This window comes from Coturnix japonica, chromosome 4, assembly GCF_001577835.2.
Source record: "Coturnix japonica isolate 7356 chromosome 4, Coturnix japonica 2.1, whole genome shotgun sequence".
NCBI lineage: Eukaryota > Metazoa > Chordata > Aves > Galliformes > Phasianidae > Coturnix > Coturnix japonica.
In genome coordinates, this window is record NC_029519.1 from 72,187,347 (window position 1) to 72,211,219 (window position 23,873).

A 23,873-nucleotide genomic window follows, 5' to 3' on the forward strand; every position below is an offset into this window, starting at 1 on the left:
GTGTAACACCTGTGTGAGTTGAGGTCCAGAAGGCATCCCGAGCCACCAGCTCCATATGGAACACACAGGCAGGGTTGGCTGGCTGAGATTCAAAAGAACAGCCCAAGGTCAGGGTCAAGTCTTGTGGTAACATGCGACACTTGGTCAGCAGTTGGGACTGGGAAGTGGAGCCCTAAGTAAACCTTTAGTTTGTGTGCCCAACCAGCTTGTTTGGGTTGGGTTGGTTGTTGGGGTTTTATCGCCCCCAGGGCAGAGGCTAGAAGGAAAGATGGTGAAGAGGAGGGAGGCTGCTCCTCTGCTGACGGCCCTCTGGTTGCTGCTACCTGAGAGGGCACCTGTGCAACCTGTGCACTGCAGCAGCCCACCCTCATGGTCAGTGGAAATGGAACACACTAAACCTGTGTCATGGCAAATGGCATTGGATATGTGGCTGCCATTTTACCGCATGATTATGTGCGCTCCCTCACATCGCACATCTCTTATTCCACCTGTAGGAGACTGGGAGGCACAGACAGACAACAGTCCAAGGTGGGAAGTGAGAGTGCAGCTCCAGCTGTTCAGTCTGTGCACACACTGCTCATCATGCTGAGCCAGCAAGTCACTACCTACGTTTGCTCCCCCACTTGCCCCAACACACTTGAGTCACTTGCTTTGATCCCTGTGACTTTCATTGCTTTGTAAAAGGAGCCTCACAAGCCTCTCACACCTTGCTTAAAAATAAGCTGTGCCTTGAAGACATCTACTTGTGCCTTTTTTTTTTTTTTGCTGTATTTTATTGAAAAAGCTGGTATTAACATATTTATATTTTTATTCAACAACAGTTATAGCTAATTTGTGCAACACAAAGAATGCAGCCATGAACAACAGCTTTCAAAACAATCAGGTTTACCAACTTTACCATCGTTTACTCTACACCACTGAAAGCTCAAACTAAAAAGAGAAAGAAAGTTGGAAACGTTCACAATGACGATGTTAACTTTCCGTACATTCAAGAAGACCAGGAAACAACTGTAGTAGCAAAGTCAAAGATGTGGGTGAGTGCTGGTCTTTGAGGGATTTCTGTGTACTTCCTCTGTCATCACTTTGTGTTATTTTGGTTGGGTGTCTCATTAGTTTTATAAAGCTCCAAAGATAGATTCATTTCTTTAATTAACAGGATCTTTTTGGTACCCAGAGCTATAACAGAGTGAGGTTCTTCAAATTAAAAGGAAAAAAAGGGGAAAAAAGGGAAAAAAAAGTTGTATTAAGAGCTGCTTTATACTAAGTTCTCTATAGTCTCTTACTTGCGTATGGTAAAAGCTAAATATATGTTTTATGGTACTTCTACTTGGAAATGCCAATATGAGCTCAGAGCAATTTTTCTTGAGCTGCGAAGGTTAATGAGGAGGCCTGAAGTCAAAGAAATTGAATGACGCCCTTGAAGCAGCAGTTTGGCATTAGCAACTTTTCTATACAACTTACCACATCCTTAAACCTCTTTACAAGGAAAAAAAAAAAAAAAAAAAGCGATTTTGTTAAATCTCGTTAGAATAAATATGTACACATACTGTCCATGCCTGATAGAGCATACAGTATCTTATCAACAAACATTCCTCATTCCCTTTAAGTTAACCTACATGTTTCGTACCAGGTGTGTTTAGTATGGCTGGAAACCAATGCGCGTGTTTGTGCTTCTACACACAAAATATACAGCACTGATGTAGAAAACTTCAGACAGGTTTGGCGTGTTATGATGCCTTATAAGAGAGCCACATACTCGACTTTTTCAGGCCTTTAAAGTAGCTTTTCACCCATCCTTTCCTCCAAAAGAAAAGCATGCAGATCCCTTCATCAGTCTGTTCTCCACTAACCAAAGGAGTCAGTGCGTAATGGCTTAAAGAAGTGGGGTTTTGTTTGTTTGTTTTTCTGAGGAGCTTTAATATGGGCGCATTAACACCATCATCTCAGCTGTGCTCCCGTGGTTGTGATTTGCAAAGAAATCCTTTGGGATATCAGTTTTTCTTCTAGAGCTGTGAGGGGGGCAGACAGAACTTTCTAGTGCGTGAAGAGGGCTTCCTAGCACTATGCTGTTCCCATGGACTTCCAAAATGGAGCACGTAATTCCATGTGCTTTCATTTACCACTTACATCCTATTCATTTGACAGCAAAGACAGATCCGTAAGAGTTATACACCTCACAGTAACGTGTTTATGTGAAGAAGGCTTGGTTTGCACTCTGTGTTTTCCTCTTTCTCCAGGGATACCCAAATCACCCAGCATTGGGCTCACTGACAACTCACAGTTCGCTGAGCAATGCAACCTCTCACAGTAACCATTCTTTTTATAGCTACAGCTATTATGGCACTGTCTGTATTCCCCATATGCCAGGCTGAGAATAACCGTTCTGCACTGAGCAGATGTGGGATTTCCTGAAGTGTCCAGCAGAGCTGTGACTTTGCTTCCACTGATGTCAGGATTTGCCTCCAAGGACAGCACTGTTAGCCAAGGCTTCCACAACTCCCACCCCAAGGCGATAGTGTAGGTTTATGGATTAACTGTGCTAGACTGTGTTTGAGCAGCCAGTCCCTGTGCAGTGGTGATGCCAAGTTTGGAGGAAAGCTGCTTATTATTAAACAGAGCAAAGAGATTGAGGGAGAATGAACTTCCTAAAACAAGTTGGCTGAGTAACTCCAGCAGCCTGCTGCTTATTCACTCAGGAAGTCGAAGCACAAAGTTAGTTATGTGAATAAATAATGCAAGAGTGTACAGAAGGGAATGGGACAGGTGACACAGGGCAGCTTCTCACCAGCACGCATTTGGGAGGCCCTTCCAATGTGCCATGTGGTCCAAAGGGATGTGGCTACTCATTCATTCGCACACAAACAGGCTCGGCTTAGTTGAAAGACAGAAAAATGTTACTGAAAAAGAAAATTAATCATCAAAAGATGAAAGCAAAAGCTCTAACCATGTGGTAACTGTGGGCCGCAAAAGCAGGCAGTGCACCAGAACAACGTGGTCCTGTGAACCACTGAGACCCTCAAAGCACTGACAGGAGTTGAGGAGTCCCAGCCCTCCTCAGAACACTCCCCGGCTGTGTAAGTGCCCCTGTTGGATTAAAGGAACCGACACAGACCACGGGGCTGGATTTGCAGTCGTGCCTTTTACTCATACAGTTGCAGTGATGAGAATAGTTGGCTTGCCACCAGTAATGATACAGGCTGAGGGGTGAAAGGATGCAACCTACCGATCCCACCACATAAGCCCTAATTTTTGTGAAGATCACATCCTTTTACAACTCTCAAGAGGCTGGTTTGTAGGTACAGAGGGATATCGATAAACCTAGTGCATTTCTGAGTTCACTTTATCCTGAAATATATACAAATTGTTTGTCGCAGCTACAGCAATGATGTTCTCCGTCGGATGCCAGGCTGTGTGCAAGATCTTCTTGTTGAAGTCCAGACTGTCAACACTGATCTCATCTTTCCTCCTTTTGCCACCCACACAGACTTTGCGGGGCTTGAGAATGGCGCGGGGTTTGCTGCTCTCCCGGGATGCCTCCAAGGTCACATCCCGCTTGGTGTTCCGGTCAAACATTCGGAAGAAGTTGTTGTAGGATCCTGTCATGATGACGCTGGGGAGAGAAAGAGAGGAGGGGGGGAAACAAAGATATAATTACAGAGCAGCTTGTGGGAGGTCTGCTAACACTAGTTCCTCAGGACGGCTGAGCACTGACAGCTGGATGTCTTCTGGTTGTAATACTATATATAATACTTCTTAGAACTGAACGTGTCGATAAACAGGGTTCCTTTGTCTCTTGTATAGAAAGTCTGAAGGAAAATTCAAGTCAGGCTGCATCTTGGAGAAAGGGACAAAAACCTCACCCTGCATAAATCCCCCATTAATCAGACTGAAGTAAAGGTTTCTTTGATCCCCCATTCCCCGAGGGGAGACACTTTGTCAGCAGCTTTAAGGAATTCAGGATTTCATCCTTGGCTCTCAGGTTACTGGATTCATATGGTCACAGGCTTTAAAACCTTGCTTGAGAGCTCATCTCCTGCAAAGCTTTTCCCTCTCCACACTTGGGGCCACGCTCCACTCATCTTTTCTGTCTCAGCGCCAAACACAGTGACTTTCAGCACTTCCATTCCAGAAAGGGATCCCACCCCAAACCACCAGGTCTCCATGGGAGGAGCTGCACACTGAGTTCAAAGACAGATGTAGGCAGTCAGTCAATGTCTGCCTGTTCAGTGCAGCCCAACCAAGCATATTTCACACGCTCTGCATTTAACAAACTAATCTCCACCACGGGTGACAGCCGCTTGCTTTCACATTTTGCAGTCTCCTGCCTGGGGGGATCTGCTCAGCCAGCCAGGAGAACTGCACACCCAGCAGTGGCACAATGCGAAGTGTGAGCTGTGCTCTCTGCACTGCACACTGGCTCATCACATTTGGTGCCCCTGCATTCAGGAGCTGTCTGTCCCATGCTGCATAGTCTACATCCAGCATTGTCTTCATCTAATCTGGAGCCATTAGGAGCTACTGCAATACAGATGAGTAATGCAGCCTCGTCCTGCTCTGTTGGCTGCTGATGGCATGCCCTGCTAACAGGCTGCTTCTGCCCTGTGCTGGACCAGAAGTGTTTGTTGGCAGCAGCTGCAGCAGGGCTGTCTGCAGACTCAGCCCATCCCTGCCCCTCCTGGCACTGCGCTGCTTATTGAGCTGCACGTGAGCGATCTCGTGGGCTAAACAAAAAAACAGGCAGCCTGACAGCTTGATAAAATGTATCCCAGAAGCTGCAGAAAGCCTATTGATCAAGATTAGTGCCCGTTTCACAAACTGAATAAACAGCAGTAAATCTAATGTTTCACTCCTTCCAAATCACCGTGCCTCGTCATTAGGACTCCTGATACAATGGTCGCAACGCCAAAAAGTGGAGGTGATTTCCTATCCTAGCAGTGCCATGCACCGATGCTGACAGCCCAGCGTGCTGCCAGGGGGGTCTGAGTTGGAGCTGCAGGGCCACAAGTGCCTGCAGAGCTGTGCCAGGGATCAGAGCTGGGCATGTACCAGATACAACCAGAACTCATAAGGGGAGCAGAGCTCATGCAGGCAATGGACCAACGCACCAACAGCACAGATAAGTGCTTGTCAAAAATCTTTTTTTAGGTTGTGCTTGCAGTAAAGCTGCTTTTACAGACCATTTGCTTTTTAATTTCTTCAGCTCATCTATTTTTTAAAGTCTGTTTCCTCCAGTTGGATTCATGGCAGGGCTTTTTTTAACATATGTAGATTACTTCTTTTCATGCTGGCCCTGTTTTTCTGTATTTTAATGGCTCGGTAAAAAATAGCATTATGGAAATGAGAAAGTGTCCATTCTTGTTCAAGGTCACAAACCCAGATGGTTTATAACCTTACCTGCTGCTTAAAATAACAATAAAAGAGAGTGAGAACTCAATGCCACCCCGCAATTTATTCCTGTTCAGGAAAATATAATATACAATGATGGAATGTATGCCATAAGGAGGATTTATATATGTATAACAATATACACAAGGCAAAAGCTGGGCATGTTTCAGTGGCGGCACACAGCAGGCTGGGGGATGATAGAAAAATGAAACCAGCCCTGCCTGCCTGCCCCGTAATGCTCTGACAGGGAGACTCACCATGGATCCAAGCCTGAAAGCAGCACCCACCAAAGCTGCCTCCAGACACTGTCCTGAGTCTCTGCAGAGCTGCCCCTCCAGTCACCCAGCATGGAAGGGGCCATTTCCTTCATCTGAAACCATCTCCCCAGTAATGTTGAGTCACCACACCTGCAAGATTTCAACTCCAGGTCTATCAGAGCAAGGCAGCACACCTGCTGTCTTCTGGGACCAACATGCAAGGCCCAACATCTTCTTGTGGCAATCCTGGGAATGGTTTAGGTTGGAAGAGACCTTAAAGACCAGCCGTTCAAACCCTGCTCGTGGGGTTAAGACTGGAAATAAGAAGAGGAATTCCACAGCCTTCTCAAGCAAACATGTGTCATGCTGAGACCTGATAACAAGCTGATGTCCCCCAGCACTCTGAAACAGAGCGTAGTGCCAGCAGAACAGGCAGTTAGCGGCCTGTGCCCCGGGACCTGCCAGTTCCGCCTGACGGAGCGAAGGCTGACGGCTGTACCCCAGGATGACTGACACTTCAGTAGGGAGGATCTGACTGCACAGTTGTGTGTGACTTCATTCATCTGCTTACGGCACGGCACTAATGGTGATGGCATTCAGAAGCTTCCCTGGAAGGGCTCCCATACGCCATTCACTGCAGTCTTAAAAACAGAATGGTCACTCAGGTATTCATTTGCTACCGTGTAGAATACACCACACTATCTTTTCTTTTACTGACCTTTTTAGTATATCACAAACAGATTTGTAAGTACTAATTTTTGAGGTATAACTAAAAAACAGAATGGGTAAGTAGAAAAAACAGAGTCCAGGGGGTTGTTACTTAAAGCCTTGACTTTGGAGTGGAATGGAAGAATCGAATGCAAGTGGCATACAAAGCAGAGCTCATGTAGTCACGTAATGATGTATATACAATAAAGATGGCATGATTTTAGTGTAATATACTCAACCACAGATAATATGTGCTCATCTGGCTGAATTACCCTAAGACCTCTGCCTGACTCTCTCCCTGACCACTGCTTCTGCCCAAGTGCCTGCTGATTAATGTGCCCTTCAGCAAATGAGATAGGCTCTGTCTGATCAGATTAGTTCCTGTTCATTGGAGAAACTGAGCATCAATCATGTTCTAATCAGAGCTCGCGAACATTGATTTTTTTTTGTGAGCAGCCTCACCATCAGGTTCTCTCATTGCCTACACTAACTCCTTACTAATGACAAAATTAATAAACAGTATTTCACCCCAGGTAACAAACATGCTTTCATTTTTAAATGAACAACCTTTTCACTTCAACTTGTCACTGTAAACTCTGCAAAGGGTAGAAGTAACATGTTTAGAACTGCAATTATTACTGCTATGATTATGAATTAATACTATAAACCCTGTATTGCAGCATCTCTTAGGAATACCACTCTTAGTAAGCATTGCTTACCTTTAGCAGAAAGGCTTTGTTGAAAAACATACACCAAAAGGATCCAAGTAAGTGACTTAACTATTCAAATCAACCACTCTCTAATAGCTGCTGGTACCCCAATGTAATGTAAACTATGATCCACCAAAGCCAAAATAATCTTGTAGTATGTAGCAAAATGATAACATGTTGTGGGTAGAAGCAAGAAGCTCAGAAGACTGAACATGAATTTTGTCACCTCAAAAGATGAACATTGGCACTGGTATATTTGACTCCTAAAAAGAAACAACTAAACTAGAGCAGACCCTAATCTTTTATCAAACGTTGCCAGCTACTCTACAGAACACTTCCTTACACTTGAGAGCAGCACATTGTGCTTAGTGATATATCTGGTAATTGTGCAAGGCTAACAACCCCCTGATGTTTGGGCAGTACAACAAATTAAGCCCTCACAGTGCAAAGCTCTCACTTAATAATTACTTACTGAGCTGATCTTTCTGATCTGTCATGTAGGAACTAAAATATTACGCTCATTTTACATCCTGCTATTAAATAAAACTCGTGTTATTAGCAGGCAGCCATTCAGAGTGGGGTCTCGCTTCATCAGCGTGGATGGCAGCACTTCATGTGATGAAGGGAGAAGGACTCTGGCCCGCGTGGCTGCCCATCCTGCACAACACACTGGGAGCTCCCACTGAGGACAGGGAAAATGGTCTGAAAGAACCTGAAATGGCCTGAATATTTGTTCAGGTTTCAGAATATCTGAATTATTTGATTTGTCCCTGTTCATCACAGGGCAGCTGGACTAGATGACCTTTAAAGGTCCCTTCCAACCTAATTGATTCTGTGTTTCTATTACTCAATGATTGTGTGGTTCTTCAGTATCAGATTTAGGCAGCAATCAGCACCACTAAAAGGCTTTTACTTTGGCATTTCCAGTAGAACCAAACTAGCAAGCAGATCTAGGAAGCATGTTGCCCAGGGTGGTCCTTCTACATCTTTTTAAATGGCCTGCAGTTTGTATCATGGAGTATACTCAAACCTGAGTTAATCCTTGTGAGCAAATATTACTGAGGTGTGCATTATCATCTAGATCCTCTTCTTCCCTATATACACCTCCATGATGTATTTAGTAGAAGTGAGTATAATCTTGGCTCTTCTTTTACTAGGCAAAATCTTACCCCCTCCTGTCTGCAGAGCAGCTGTTCATTTGCCTGATCAGCTCGTCTGCCTTCTGGATGAGGGACAAGAAAAATCATGGAATGGAACCCCAGCATAATGTCAGCATTGCTCCTCCCTGTGCAGGATATCCCAGCCTTGCCCACACAAGAACCACATGTGCCTTTTTCCCAGCTGCTCGACACTCTGCATCACTGTCCTTGCCCAGTCCAGCCAGGCAGACCTGCTCCCTGTGACATGAGATGGGCTGCTCTCCCCAAAGGCAAGGCTAAGTGAGCTGAAGGCTCAGTTCCAAGCTCTCTGAGCATGCCAAACCATCAGCAGCACTTGCCTTTTGGCTCCCAGCTGTGCTGAGCCAAGGAGTCACTGTGTGCCATGCAAAGCTGGCTCGTGCCCTCCCTGTCACATGCATTTTGCAGCCTGCTAATCCCTTTCATGGTGTATGGATGTCCCTGTGAGTTATTTCCAATTGGTAAAATGGAGTTTCATGCTTTCTTTCAGCTAAAATCCTCACCTTGCATTATAAACCAGGATTCACTCAGCATGCAGAGACGGAAACTTACATGGAAAATAACCATATGTAATACCTCACTTATTGAGTGGTCCATCTTATGGAGGGTGCTCTTTTGCTAAGTCAAGACAACAGTGGACATAAGGATGGATTACCTGTCCGATCCATTCCATGCACATTCAAACTTGTCAAAGATGCAGTCGTTCTCATACAGCGAGCACAGCTTGCTGCGCAGGTAGTCATGGACCTGTTTTGTAGAAAACAACAGCTGTTATTCATGAAACAGCACAACCAGCTCCAAAGCCAGCCCACCACTCTCTGCTTTATCTCCCACAGTCACTTGCAAATCATGCCACGCAGATAGGTAGCCCTGCAGAAGATATTGTGTATAAAGAAGCTGTCCATGCCTTCCCACAACCCAATTAACCAGGTGCTGCAGAATTATTGCTGTGGGAAGGCATGAAGCACACCTTTCTCAGCAGGCTGCAAGCCACCCCTCTGCAACACACTTGTTTCTTGCTTGGGTGATTTTCTCTGTGCCAGCCTAATTCCCAAAGATGTTTCACCACCTGATGCCCTGGATGTGCTAATTAATGTGCACGAAATCTAATTTAAATTGTAACAAATATGTCATATTCCAAGGTAAGTGGATTATCACTTCTTGTGGCAGAAAGAACCTGGCTCTATTAAAGGAACCTGACATGTGTGATAATACGTATATTTGGGTAAGGTATTTCAGAAGCAAAATACAGCACAAGGTTGCAGTTCCATAGGCTGCAAATTAAAGCACTAATTTAGCCCAAAGACATTTACCATTTGGCTGGGGCTTAAAAACAACACTGTACATTCCCACATGAATACTTGAAAAGTGGGATTAACCAGGAGAAGACCTTTCCTCTGGGTTGAATAGAAGTCCTCATAAAGAGACAGCCCTCATGCAAACTGTTTCAGCCCTTTGCTGAATTTGATTAGTTTTCCTTCTGGATGATCGGTTTCCTTTTGCATGGAAATAATGAGCTAGAGAATCCCTGCCCAGGTGAACTTACAGATACACTCTCATTCCTGGTGTTTTCTTCTTGCTGCTGCAGAAACTGTAGAACAAAGCTGTGTGGAGGGGCTCTAGGGACACACACCAACCTGACAGCCAAGGGCACTGCTGAGCTCTGGCACAGGGGCACTGGTTTTGTGTGTCTATGCAGACCGCTCCATTCATGGCCATCTGAACAAGGCTATGCTGACAGCGGTTCTTCCTGCACACACTCAACACCCTCCTCCCTGAGGTCAGAATATTTACCTCCTAGGTCAGAATACTGAGAACTGATGCAGTTTATTGTACCCTTTGTAATTAAATCCTTTCATTTTCTCTTTACTTAGAGCCTTTCTGTGCTACCGCTATCATTTACAGAGCTGGAGTTCGTTCCATTATCACGTTTGTGAGCTTCCAATACGCCAAAGAAACACAAAGGTTAGAGCAGGTAAAGAAAGCAGATCATATTTGCCTGCTGACTGCCATTTCTAGGCCTCCCTAGTTCCCATTGCCAGCAGCCATCTGTCATGACCACTGTAAAGCACATACCCTTTGCAATGCGTGTCTGACTTTGCAGCTCAGAGCTGTGCCTTTCATCAGCTCTGCCAAGAAGCATTTTGCACATTCTCTCTCGGTTGTCTTGCTGATTTCCTCATGGTCTCAGCCCCTTTTTCTTGTCTGGCTGCCAACTGGCCTGGGACAGCAGCTCGCTCTTCCCGTTGGCCCTTTGGTCATCACATTTGACCACATTGAGACCCTCAGAGACTAGGAAAACCTAACAGAAAGCACTAAACTTTCACCTTGCTTTTATGCTCATCTGCCACTGCAGACCTGGAGTAAAATCAGATTTGCTTTGCCTGTAGGTATTGTTCTTACCACATCCCAACCCCAATCAAATTCACTAGTAACCCCAGGCTGCCTCCCTCCCTTCACTGTGCTCTTTTAGGTCAGACCTTCATGGAATTATCAAGTCATTTTCTGCTAAGGAATTACACAGCGATACAACCATGTGGGGAGCTATTTCACTGGGACTGGCTATTCACAATCAGGAATTGTGCTTAAGTGACACATTAGTGCAAATCCCTCTACAATAAACCCTGCCAAAAGCAGATCAAGCTATTATCAGCTCCGAACATGTTCACCTCTGGTAGCTGCTGGTATGGTTCTGCTGGAATCATTCACCTGGGCAGCAAGAACAGAGCATCCTTTCAGGCAGGGATGCCTTGCAATGTTCAAGCACCGGCAGCTCTACTGCATTGCTCTCTGTGCTGCCCAGGGTACCATACTCTGCCTGGTTTTTTTTTCTTCTATGTGAAGCATAAACAGAAGAAAATCATGTTTGAATCACTGTCAGCAGATAAAGCGTTTCTGCAACAGCTGCTTGATGCAATAGCAGTCTTTTTGCCACAGCACTGATAAGAACCTGCAGGTGGAATTTGATTTCTTTTTGCGACACTAAAATTCTATCCCAATAATAAAGCATTACAGTAATAAACTCTGCTCTTCCTTCAGTCTTGTGGGGAAATCTCCTATCACGGCCTGCTGCTTCGTGAGCCTTTCAGTTAGACAATATCTAAGTGGCTACCAAAGAGTCGATGAAATTAGAAATACAGCTTTTAAATGATATACACATAATCAGAATTCTGTAGATACATGACCTAGAATATTAAGTATATTTGTTGCCTTCAGATGATCCACCATGAAATCTTGAGAGACTTAACACATTTATACGTGAGATCTAAGTGAGATACCCCTAAGAAGAAAACAACCTTATAATAAGAACTACTCTTTTTCTTTTTGCCTTTGTCTGCAGTTGGTAAGAGAACAGGGGTTGTTGAGAGTGGCTGGACTGAATCCTACACAGCCCCATGTTATTGGCTTCCAGGGCCTCTGAGCTGTGGATTCTCCTCATTCAGTTACAGAACTTGATGGTGCATCTGCACACTCTTTACAAAACTAAAGGCAATCCCTGGATTAAAGTAAAGCAGCCAGAACGCAGTTCTGTTTTCAGGTGTTTGTTGTTCTTTGTTCTGACTGCAATATCCAGTACTGAAAATTTCACATTATAATCAATTTCCACATCTCAGCATGGAGAAATGTAACTTCTTAATTGGCCGCACTGCTGGGTGTCAGATTGATTTAAAGTTGGCCAGCTTGTTTCATAGCTACCAACAGGAGGAAATAAAAGCACATGTCACAGCCAAGATGAACAGGTTGGGGTGACCAGCTAATTCTCTCTGGGGAGAAGGCTGCCTACTCCATTACCATAAACATAAAGTAATGTATTATCTAAGTTCATAAAATCTGAGATACAGTTCTGCTCTCACTCTTACCTTTCCCACTCTATTTTTACAGGATACCAACATTTCAAACACATTCAGAACTGCAAATACTGCCATTTTCAGAGCAAAACCATTTCTGTCATTTTCAAGATACACAGGCTCAGAGTTCCCAGTGCTAACAGGAGATTCAGCCCAGGGTATCCATTGAAATGCAATGGGTGCACTGGAAAGCACTGCCATCTTTGTCTACTGAACACTTGGGAAGGATGAGGGACATCCAATCTTACTGACACCACATGTCGGTTGCCTTGACAAGTCCCACCACCAAGTTCTCTTTATATATTACTTTTAAAATAATCTTAATAGTAGTTACTGTGAGCTGCTGTGCCCCACTTGCCATTAGACATGAAGTTCCACAGTACTGCAGGACCGTCTCTATGTACAAGGCAGATGAATGACATTTTCCCTTCTTTTCATACTCTTCTGCAGGTAGCTTAACAGCTTTTTCTCACTGCGTGTTTGCTACAAGCATTTTCTGTGTCTCAGACACATTTTCCCTTCTGAAGGCAGTCACAAAATGTAAGCTCAGACCTCCACTGCCAACTGGAACAGATGTCAGAGCACAAACACAGCGCTGGCTGCAGCCACTGGCATTTTGTCTGGATAATATCACAACGAATTCAGGCAACCAGATGTGTCTGTCTGGCATTCACAAAGTGCTGTGTCAGTGGTAATGTTAGGATTTAACAGCGATCTCTTTTAGAAATAGGCACCAGGGAGAAACATATAGGGAAGGTTTGAAAAGGAAAAGTTCTGAGCTGATAAAGGTGTAAATTCTCAGCAGTCCCAGAGGGAGCTGAACACAAACCAATTCACAACACCCTTCCCTCGCTTTCTTTCAAATTTTAATAGTGGAATACCTCAACTGAAAATGGATGTCAAAGTGAAGAGATTATTTCCCTTGTTGGAAGCACTGATTTTTTTCAAGAGCCCATTCCACACTGTTATGGTGACTCCCTAAGAATTGCACATCTTTACTGCTGCTAAAATTGTCCTTTTGCAACTGCAAGGATTCCACCATCAGGACTTTAATCACACTGATTAACAACTCTTAACTTGCAGCTCCTCAGACCAAGCAGGAAAAGATTATGAAAACCTTCAGTTTTTTTAAGAGAGTTGTTTTTCTATTGTTGCGTTTCAATGAGAAGGAGGTCAGTAGGAGATACATACCTGGTACGTTTCTACAGGCTTTGTTTCCATGTTCAGATCCCAAACCTTGACAGTGAGGTAATCTCTTGTTAGCATGTATCTACCGCTGTGACTGAATTTGACATCTGACACTGAAGAGATAATTTCTGAAAAAAAGGACCTATTACTGGGGTCTTCTGGTTCTTCATAAACTGTTGGAAGAAAAGAAGCAAGGGAGAGGTCAGAATTCTATAGAAGAAACACTCTGTTACACAATCTGCACTGTGTATTTCTTGTGAAAAAAGGTAATCCAATATACAGATGTAAACTAAACAGAATTAATTCTATGCCCATCACCTTTATACTTTCTCTTTTATCTTTAAATGAAGATTATCTTATCTTCACATAAAAATACAAACTGTAAACTTCAAATTTACAGTATTTAACATTATCAGTGTGGTCAAAAAACACCCCTTTGGGAAACCACATAAATATACCATGTAGTTGACTACAGCCTCAGAACAGCAAGGCAGTTTATCTATGGGCACCCTTCCTGGGGTTCCCACATCCTGTTTTCTGACACATAACCAAAATGCAGGTGTTCCCGTCACACAGAAGATGTACAAAAGGGCCTTGGCATCCCTGCCTGGCTGTCTGCAATAATGACATTGATGACTCATGTTGAATTGCTGTAATTGAAAGAATTGTTCTTTGTTACAAGCCCATTATAGTAACCAAGATCTCTTCATCCTTCCCCAAAAATCCTGCACTAACTCTAGCCCTGCCAGAGCACAGAACTGAAGAGACCAGGTGATGCTGGTGTCAGGTCCTATAGCTGGTCACAGATGGCTAAAGCAGGCTATGGCATAACTCAACTCCTACAGGAGCCCTGTGCCATTCTGTGGCCTTTCTGCAGAACTCTGTAGCCCTGTGATTCAAATGACCTCATGTGGTGAAGTTCAGTAGGAAGTTAGAATTTCCATCTTTCAGCTATCAGTAAAATCATAGAATCATACAATTACCAAGGTTGAAAAAGACCTCTAAGATCATCCAACCATTCCCCTATTACCAATATTTCCCATTAAACCATGTCCTTCAGGACAGCATCTAAGTGTTTCTTTAACACATTGAATCAGGTTTCCAACCTTAAGGTTGGAAAAGATCACCAAGATCATCAAATCCAACTGCTGACCCTATGACCCTAGAGGGCACTATGATGCCCTCTGAGATGTGCTGAAAGTAAAACAACTTTTTGCTGTCAGTCAAGACAGACTTTTTGGATAGTCCATCAGAATGTGTTGTTTTTTTTCTCAGTTCATTTATCTATGGCTATGATTCAGCCTGTTGAAAGCAACAGGGCTGCACTTTCCATGGGGTGAAATAATGTTCAGCGGAAAGCTAAGGGTGAGTATGTGGGCGTCGGATGAGGGGGTAATGCAAAAAAAATGATAGGCAATTTTCTTTGGGGGTGGGCAGTGGAATGCAGCCAGGCATGCACATGGGAATAAGGCCTATATTTGTACATGTACAGCACTCCTAAATGGCTCTCAACTACTTCAAAAGAGGGGGAAAAACTTTTCAGACAGACTGCAAACGAGCAACTTTAAATAGCTCTTTAAAAATTTGCCTAGACATTCTGCAAAGTAGGTATTTTGTAATTATCCTGTCAGATTTTCAATAGAATTCTGACGAGCACGAAGCAATTATCGTTTCTCATACCTCTTGCCTTTAATCTGTCCAAACTATGTACTTGGCTGGCAAGAATTTCATCCTCCTAATTATGATGTGAAGTTGCTGTTAAAACCAGAAAAGAAAAAGAAAACCTAACTGAACTATACCTTCATTTACAGCTTAGATGTATTTTCTCAGTTCTGTATGTCTCATCCAACTGCCAGTGATTAGTAGAGAAGTAATAATTGTACCTGGATGCTCTGTGTTTCGTTAATTAACGAGATTAAGCCATTTCATCCCTTATCTGCACTGTTTATTGCTTTTCTACCCCCACCACAGTAAGTATTAGAATGACTTAGATTAATTAAGCTGCACAAACTACTGCAGGCATGAAAGCCCAATATCACTGCAGAAAGAAAGGCAGCAATTCTGTGAGAGCAGAATTTCTTTGCAGATATCTCCTATAGTCAGCATAACTAAACCAGGAGGATTGTTAAAGGAAATCAAGAGCAACTCTCAGTGTTACAGAGGAAGTGCAGTCTAACAACCAGAACAGGGCACTGAGCAGCCTTGGGAAATGAAGGTGAGATAGAGCTCTTACAGCTCAGCTATCTGCGGTTTAGCATCAATGTAGGGGAACAGGCACACAGCAAAAAGGCACATCGTCAGTTCAGAATGGCTAATAAAGCTAAGCAATTGGAGACAGAACAGCAGTGAAGGCCATGCACCTGGTACGGTAGTTCAGGCAAACAATGCAAATCTTGTCGGACTAGAATCTGGAATCTGAACTTTACTGAGATTTGACTGCAAAGTCTGAAGAACAGCAAGTAGACTTTAACTAAGTGATGTTTTAGGAGCCAGACAGCTATGAAACACCAGCAATAGATAAAATATAACTTCAGCCTCAGAAAGTATAAAACCTCGTGTCCTCTGAAGATTTTCCTCTTTCTTTTGCTGGTCCCATTTCCAAAGGCTCATGCTTTTGATGGAGTCACCAATACCACTGAAAATTACTGTTTTGTTTGCATGTCTGAGCTTTAATCACCACAGGGTCAAAATTCTGGTATGTGTTATATGGTAACTGTTGAGTCATGGCCTGAACCGCTGATTGAGCACCTGGGGAAAGGACCTGGTCAGCCCTGGGAGCACAGGTGAAGGCAATTCAGCTGTGTGACCAGAAGGGGTGGAGCCTGGCTGCACCTCTCTTAGACCTCATTTAAGGGCTGACTGCTACTGGGGATGATCTCTGGTTGGAGATCTTTCCCTTGTGGAGTCTTTCCTGTGAGCCTGGATCTTTGGAGATGGGTGAGCACCTTTACTTTTCCTTTGAAATACCATCCTATCTGTGCTAGTCCTTTTGCTGTTATATTCCTGTATTGCCCTTCCACTGTGTGATTGCAACATATGTAAACTTTATAAAGCAATAATGCTAAAGATGGCTTACATGGTAGATGCAACATCACAGTCCGAAACAGCACACACAATCCTGTACACCTCCCCAGATACTCACAAGGAATACATGTGATCCTTTACATTATGTTAAAGGACCTCTGCTAATACCTCAGCAGAATTTTCAGGACTCCTCTCACTTTTCTGTTCCTCTTGCCTTCACTATTACCCAGATAAAACAGAACAGGAGCTCCTCACAGCACTGCTGTACAGAGATGGTTCCCAAACTCAAATGTGAATAATATCTTTCAAAGCGCAAAGAAGAAAAGATCTATTTAAAGGGAAAGCAGTAACAGTATCTGAGATAATGTGGGGCAAGGGGTTAGAAAAGCTATCTACTTAATATAATGAAAGTTTTTATGGAGCTACTTTTTATTTTCTACAGGAATTTATGTATAAGGGGTTGATGGGATAAAAGAAAAGCCAACTATATTCAGTTAAACAAACCTTTCATTGCTTTTGAAGGGGAGAAATGTAGAGTATAAGCTTTGGCAAAATGTTGTTATCATGGCCTGAGCACTTGATGTTAACTGCAAGGGTTTACTGTGAAATATCAGTAAACAAAACAAAGAGAGAAAGAAAGCTGGTGAGCGGAAGGCTCTGATAATACTGTGGCATGAAAACAGGAACCCTGAAGATGTCTGTTACTACCTGCCAAAGGCAGAACTGTAGATAAAAAAAACTTTTTCCTATTACAAAGCCAAACAGATTAAAAAAGAAAAGATGAATCATGACCACTTGTATTTCAGAGCACATGATTAGCTGAAAAGTGAACAAAGACACCTAAACATAATGCCTTAGCAGCTTCACGGAGTTGGTAAGTCAGGGCAACTGATAAGGAGGGAGGGGACTGTGCGGAGCAGAGCCAGGAAAGATGCTGGAACAACAAAGGGAATCATCTGCTTTGTCCTGCCACGAACACAGACTGCAGCTATGCTGAATTAAGGACTCCTTGCAGATAACCCCCAGGTTACACACAAACACACGCAGTAGGTGTTTCTCAACTGGATGCATGTTTACTGGAGGTGGGTCAGCTATTCTCTTAGTGGGCTTCAAGTTACACCAGCACAAAAAACTGATGCAGTTCCAGGCCGAACAATTTCTCATCTAAATTAAGTCTCTCTTTCAGTCAGATCCCAAATGGAAATGGCTGCAACATCTAATAGAAAAGTGCTGAAAATGGCAATGGAGATGAAGGAATTGCCCTTCCGAACAGTGCGGCCATGGCCCTTACCAAAGGGATAAGAGCCAAGGTGCTCTCTTGAGAGCTGGTAAATAAAAACTTTAAACATTCTTTTCTTTTTTTTTTTTTTCTGGACTACATGGTTATACAAAGGAAAACTTTCTCATAAAATATGATTCTAAGCTGAAAGTCTTTCTAACGACTGGCTCGCACTATTATATTTAGATAGCAAATTAGCACAGATTCCCAGAAAACCTGTGATTAGCCCAAAAACTAAGCTAAATGTCAAAGTTACATAAAAATATGAGCACTTCTTTAAACTATTTTCCACCACAGAAAACATGAAACCATCAGGTTGTTTTTTGTTTTTTTTTCTGTGTGCATGTGGCATTTAGATTCAATATGCTCACATCTTGAGTTATGCTTAGTTCTGGTCTTATCTCTAAACTGGCAAAAGCCCAAAGATACAAAAATGGGCAACAGCAATGACCAGAAACATCAAATGAGCAGAGAACAGCTAAATAGAACGGGAATCCTCCGTCTAGACTGCTCTGAGAGGTCTGTAATTTTGAGTGGCATGGGATGGATGGATAGGGAAGGACAGGTACCCTTGTACATGTCTGTTCCAATCAACAAGCAGGGGTCACCAAAGGGAACTAGGAAAGGGTTAGTACAGGACATGTGGGAGCTGACAGCTCTCCACACTCCGCCTCATTAAGTTACCAAAGATTTCACTGACATTTTGGGAATGGTCAAAAATTATACACAGGTTCAAAAATAAATGCACAATTTCAAGGAAAAAAAATCCATTTGCGCTCCAAGAAATGCTCATAAATTCATTCTTGCCATGATCCCTGAACCTCCAGCTTTCAACAGTAAACTACAAAGGGTAAAGATTTTATATCTGCTTCATTCTTACATTTTCTGTAATGCTTCAGAGCTGGCAAGACCTCTAGTTTACCCACAGATAGTCATTAATACACAGTTTTAAATCAGCTGCAATGCTCCCTTTGAAATTCATGGTATCTTCATTCATTTTTAGTTTCACTGCTTATGATGATAGTTTGATTTACCATTATTAATTACTTTATCTTTCACTATCTCTGAGTGTCTTAATGTCTGCTGTTAAGACAACCCACTTGTACATCCATCTCCTGCAGAAACTGTCTTTCAAGATCATACTGCTAGCATGAAAATCCTGTCTTTGTGTTCCACACGGATTAATACAGATGTGCACATGTGGGAATTGTTTAGTCCAACTTCATATGCAGGCTACAATACATTCGTCAGGTAAGACATGACATATAAATAGCCAATCATCAGTACTTGACATTTGATATTATTACAGGTTGGAGCCTTTGTTTCAGCTGGGATGAAATCGTTCTCTTTAGAGTATTTGGTACGATGCTAAGTTTTGGTTCTAGGAGAACTACAATGTTGATAATACTTCAATGTTTATAGATGCTGCTAAGAGCCAAGAACATTTGCAGCAATGGGCCGAAGATGCTGGGAGAGAATAGAATATAAGGACAGCTGACTTAAACTGGCCAAAGGGATATTCCATATCATATGACACCAGTGCAGAAGGAGTTTTGAAGGGAGTGGGAATTCAGCTCTTCCTATTCCACTGCTCTGGGGGTTAGCTGGGCATCTGTCAGGGTGGTGAACAATTCCTTGTGTATTGTTATATACTAACAAGAATATACACATAAAGAGAAGGATTATGACATACACGGGTCGTAATTAATATCCTTTTCTTTTTCTCTATCTTAGTAAACAGTTTTATCTCAACCCACACATTCCACTTTGTGGATTCTTTTTTTCTATTCACTCCCCATCGCACTGGGAAGGGGGTAGTAAAGCAAACAGCCATGTGGTACAGAGCCACCTGCCAGGTTAAACAACAGTAGGCAGTCATTCTGTATTATTTGCTCATCCTCTTTCAGTCTTGGGGGAAAAAAAAGAAGGGAAAAAAAGAAAATCTGATTTTCTTCTTCTCTTTATAAAATTCAGAGGGCAGCTCTTCATGCCCTGTTCACTTACACATCATTTTCCATCTCTGAACAAGGGTGAGTTTCAGATGCCACCCCCACACCTCAAGACTGAAATTCCACCTACCGCAGAGCATTCCTTTATCCGGTGACCTGTTATTAAAACTGGGCTTCTCATCAATACCTCTAGAGAATCTGACTTTTAGAAGTGGAGCCCCAAATCAATATTTAAGAATCTGTTTTACCATCTGTGGCGAGTTGCTGCAGCTTGTCACAAACCACAAGGGATAGTGCATTAGTGCTGAAAGGCAAAGCCAGATCAATAGCTAAGGATCAGTGGGTGGGAGCTTCACTATGGAGCTGCTTACATTAATGTAACTTTGCCAGTGAGTTTGTTAAGAAAGAGGAATGGTGCTAAAAGAGCAGGGAAGTGAAAAAAATGCGAGGCTAATCTGGAGGAACAATCATCTTTAAACCTCAGCCTCACAAAGACTTATGTGCTTGTTTAATGCTGTGTGTTGTGAGCAATGCCATGGAAGGTAATGGAACATGAAACTACTCCTGTACAGCCAAATTCATGCATAAGTCTTTCCAACCTTGATATACAAGGTTAGCAATAAGTGATTTTTTTTTTCCCCAGTGAAACAGGATTTTGAAAAAAATAATGCTGATTTCAAGAGATTGAAAAGCAGTATTTGTTGCTATTAAAAAATTGAGCAAACAAGACAGGAATTTTAACAGTCTGAATAATTAAAGGAATCTTACAGCAATTATTTGCTTTATCTGTGTGTGGTTGGCAGAGAGGGGTTAATGAAACACCTCTTCAATCATAAATCATTCACCACTGCTTCAGGCTTTTCTTTCTTCCTACTGTTTGATGGCTAGAAGTACATAAATCAGTCTTTTTCTTACTCTGATTTAATTTTAACATATCTTGCATAACTGGAGGAAATACTATACAGAGATAATTGTACTTCTGTAGAAGCATTTCCTCATCTTCATTGCCTGTATTTTGAATGTCTTTATTATACCTCCACATAAACTGAGCAGAATGGAAGCTCTGGAGCCCATGCTAAAGGCAATCTTCTACCACATTCCAATGAGATTCTTGCACAAGGAAAGATCCAATCCAGCATGTATTTACTATGTGTAAAATTAGGATAACACATCCTTAGTAGCAGTTATAATTACAAAATTATCAGGATACAGGCCCAGTTTTTCACTGGGTATATAAACCTGGCAATGAATACGCCTTTGTAGTGCACACTTAGAAAATAAACCCAGAACTAGGATAAGGGGAACAAACTTTCATTAAAGCATGGAATTAAATCATTACGGAAGCTCAGATAAATTCCTTTCCTGTCACTCAAAACCTTGCAGATTTTGCCCAAATGGACATTACTTTGACAGTGGCTGCTCAATGCACAAAGGAAGAATGCTGGCTGCCTCTCCCTCAGATGGTAATTTGACATGAAACCAGATGCAGAAATAAAAAGCGTATTTCCAATGTAAAGCTCACATAAAAGAAAAACAAGTTGTCTCTTTTCCAGACATACAATAAGCATCATTCATTTGGAAAGGTCAATATTAATTAGCAAATCCAGCAGGGATACTCTGTCACAGGCTTTTTTGTGCTTCTGGTTGTTCTCTGTTGCAAATGAAAGATAATCCATATTCAGTTAGAGGTCTGAAAGCTGTCTTGTCTCTGTAATTGCAATCTCCCTTAAAAGGTTAGTAAATATCACTCATCTAACTTCTTAAATTCAACACTTTCAAATATATTCTCCTCAATTTCTGTTTTGGCTGCTTCCATGGTCTGGAATTCTGAAGTTTAAAATCAAGAGAATCTGTAAAAAAAACAGCAGATAACCAAACTCAGTTAAATGCCAGACAGATAAGGTAGCGTAGTTTATCCTAGCGGAAGGGCTGGCACTTTCATGTCCAAACTTCAACTAAAGATGTGGTCAAGAACTCTCATGGAAAGCAGAGGACACCACCACACTATTGGGTCCCAAGCCAAACCTGAAGTTCACTGTGCATTGCTCTGAAGACCAGCTTATATCTTTAGCACATAATTAACCATGCTGTGATTTTATAGCTGTAATGCTTTGCACCTTTCAGGAGGAGTCCAGAGAAGATGCTAGGACTGCCTGTCATCTGAAAACGATCCTCAACTTCAAGTAAAGGGGAGGATGACCCCAAAGTTTCTATTCTAAAGACCACCATGGAAACAGAGGCAGTAAGTCTGAAACTGAACCTCCCTCTTCACTGAAATATATTTTTTTTCTAAATTTTGCATGTGGGTAATGGATAATTGGAAACAATTTTTTAGTCTACAAAGACATTAAGAAATGAACTCTAAAAAAATGCTTAAAGCAACATATGACATTAAAGCAGATTACATCTTCTGAAGTACGCAATAACTGCAAGATATTAAGGCTATTACACTGAATGGCAATAAGTGTTATACTCTGGTGACTTAAATTTCCATGCTGCATAAATATACAGCTCCCATTTTCCACTTAATTCTGAGCTCAGTAATTCTGACACACTATTAAAAAAGCTCTTCATTCCATTCCAGCTTCACATGCTCAAGCTATTTTTCTCTCACTGGATGCTTCACTGCATGATGTGCTGAAACACAATATGTACCTACCTAGTCTACAAGCTGTTTGGAAGAACGTATCTCCCAGCACAATATAAGGAATTCTGAACATAGTATTAGCGAGACAAATCAAAACAAATTAGCAACTAGTCATTAATCAAACAGTATTGCTTTTAATTGCTGTAAGAATTCCTCATACAGGAGAATAGTAACGCACCAATAGCTTTTAACTTGTCTTCTTTGTTAACTGAATATTTTGTATGACAATTTCAGGAATTAGGGACAGGTTCCTCTTTTTGTTGGATGCTTCTAGTTGGCCACTCTAACAACAAAATAGTTTCAGCTGTTAGCTCCCCTTGTTTTCCCTGCCTTTATACACTTCACTGCCACACACTGCCTGAATTACGCCTCGAAGAAAACCTTGTTATTCCATATTATTTAGATGAATATTTTAATAGTGATATAAATATTAATCTTATTCCATAATATTTAAATAAATTCCCCATTTCTTGCTGCTGGAATCTGACCTTCATAATCATTTTACATCTTTACGTATAACCCCATAGACTTCAAAAACACTTTCTTCCTCTAATATTCTAAATAAAAGGGTCATGAGCCTTTTTTCTCCTCCTCTCCAGAAAATTTTGATGGAATTATCTCCCACTATTTGCCAAGTCTGACAATAAAATGATGCGGTATTATGTATGTATCTCTCCTACAGCTGCAGATGGAGTTCTCCTGGATATCCATTTGTAATGGCCACATATGTTTTGCTCCTGATTGCTCACCCAGCATTGTATGATCTATTAAAGAGGTGTTATAAGAAGATGTTTTAGGTAGTCTATTACAAAAACAACATATTTTATCATACCTTATCGGTATCTCAATGACCATTTAAAACTCGCTACTGACCTGATACTCTCTCAATGCCTTATGGATAGATTTGGTAGTTTGAGACAGTTTTCCTGTGGGACAGAGGTCCCCACTACAACTCATCACACAGATTGGCAGCTTGCTAATAAATCTCAGCCCAGGCACCAAAGATAAGCAAATACAGAAGTCTCTTCCATGTCAGAGCCAAGAAAGATTAATATGAGAAACCATGTAGCACTGCTGTCACTAAAGCTGAATAGAGAGATTTTACCACTGAATTTAGCAAAACAGATATCTTCAACAACAATATAATTTATTAACATCCTGTGTCAGTGACTTCTTCTACTGCAGACACTAAGTTTGTCATTTACTTACACAGTATAACACAGTAATTATGCACAGCACACTCTAGACTTGTAGAAATGGAGGGGCCCTTCCTCCCAAAGCTGCAAGAGACTTTAGCCTAACCACAGAGATTTGTATAACAAAAAGTCTGGAAAAAGAATAAAACCAGAAGCTCACAACATATCCTCAGCATCCAGCAGAGTTTTATATTGGATCTTTCATCCCTAAAAATACGTTTTCATACCACAATATCAGAACAGCATCTGAAGTACAGATTGTCATGAAATGAGACTGACTGAAGAAAGTAAAGTTGTATGGCAGAACCTGAGGGTTTACAGTGGCTACAATCACAGCTATTTTGTTTGGAAAGTCATGCCAGTCATGAATACGAAAGGTGCGAAGACAAGTTGAGCTAGGAGAGTAAGGTGTCAATCATGCATGTGCACCATGTACAAAATAACAGTAAAGAGGAATGAGATACAATGAGAATGTACTTGAAATGTGATCACGCAAGAATTTCA

At 42.0% G+C, this 23,873-nt stretch overlaps 1 protein-coding gene across 1 annotated transcript in view; it reads right to left on the minus strand.

Annotated features, from left to right (window-relative positions):
* Positions 1–790: 790 nt before the first annotated feature.
* Positions 791–23,873, minus strand: part of PPP2R2C (protein phosphatase 2 regulatory subunit Bgamma) — a 107,833-nt gene continuing 84,750 nt past the window's right edge. The window contains exons 7-9 of the mRNA XM_015862886.2: positions 13,278–13,447; positions 8,894–8,985; positions 791–3,610 (exon numbers count right to left, since the gene is read on the minus strand). Coding sequence (XP_015718372.1) covers positions 3,319–3,610; positions 8,894–8,985; positions 13,278–13,447 — 554 coding nt within the window. The 3' untranslated portion in view covers positions 791–3,318. The remainder of the gene's footprint in view (positions 3,611–8,893; positions 8,986–13,277; positions 13,448–23,873) is intronic.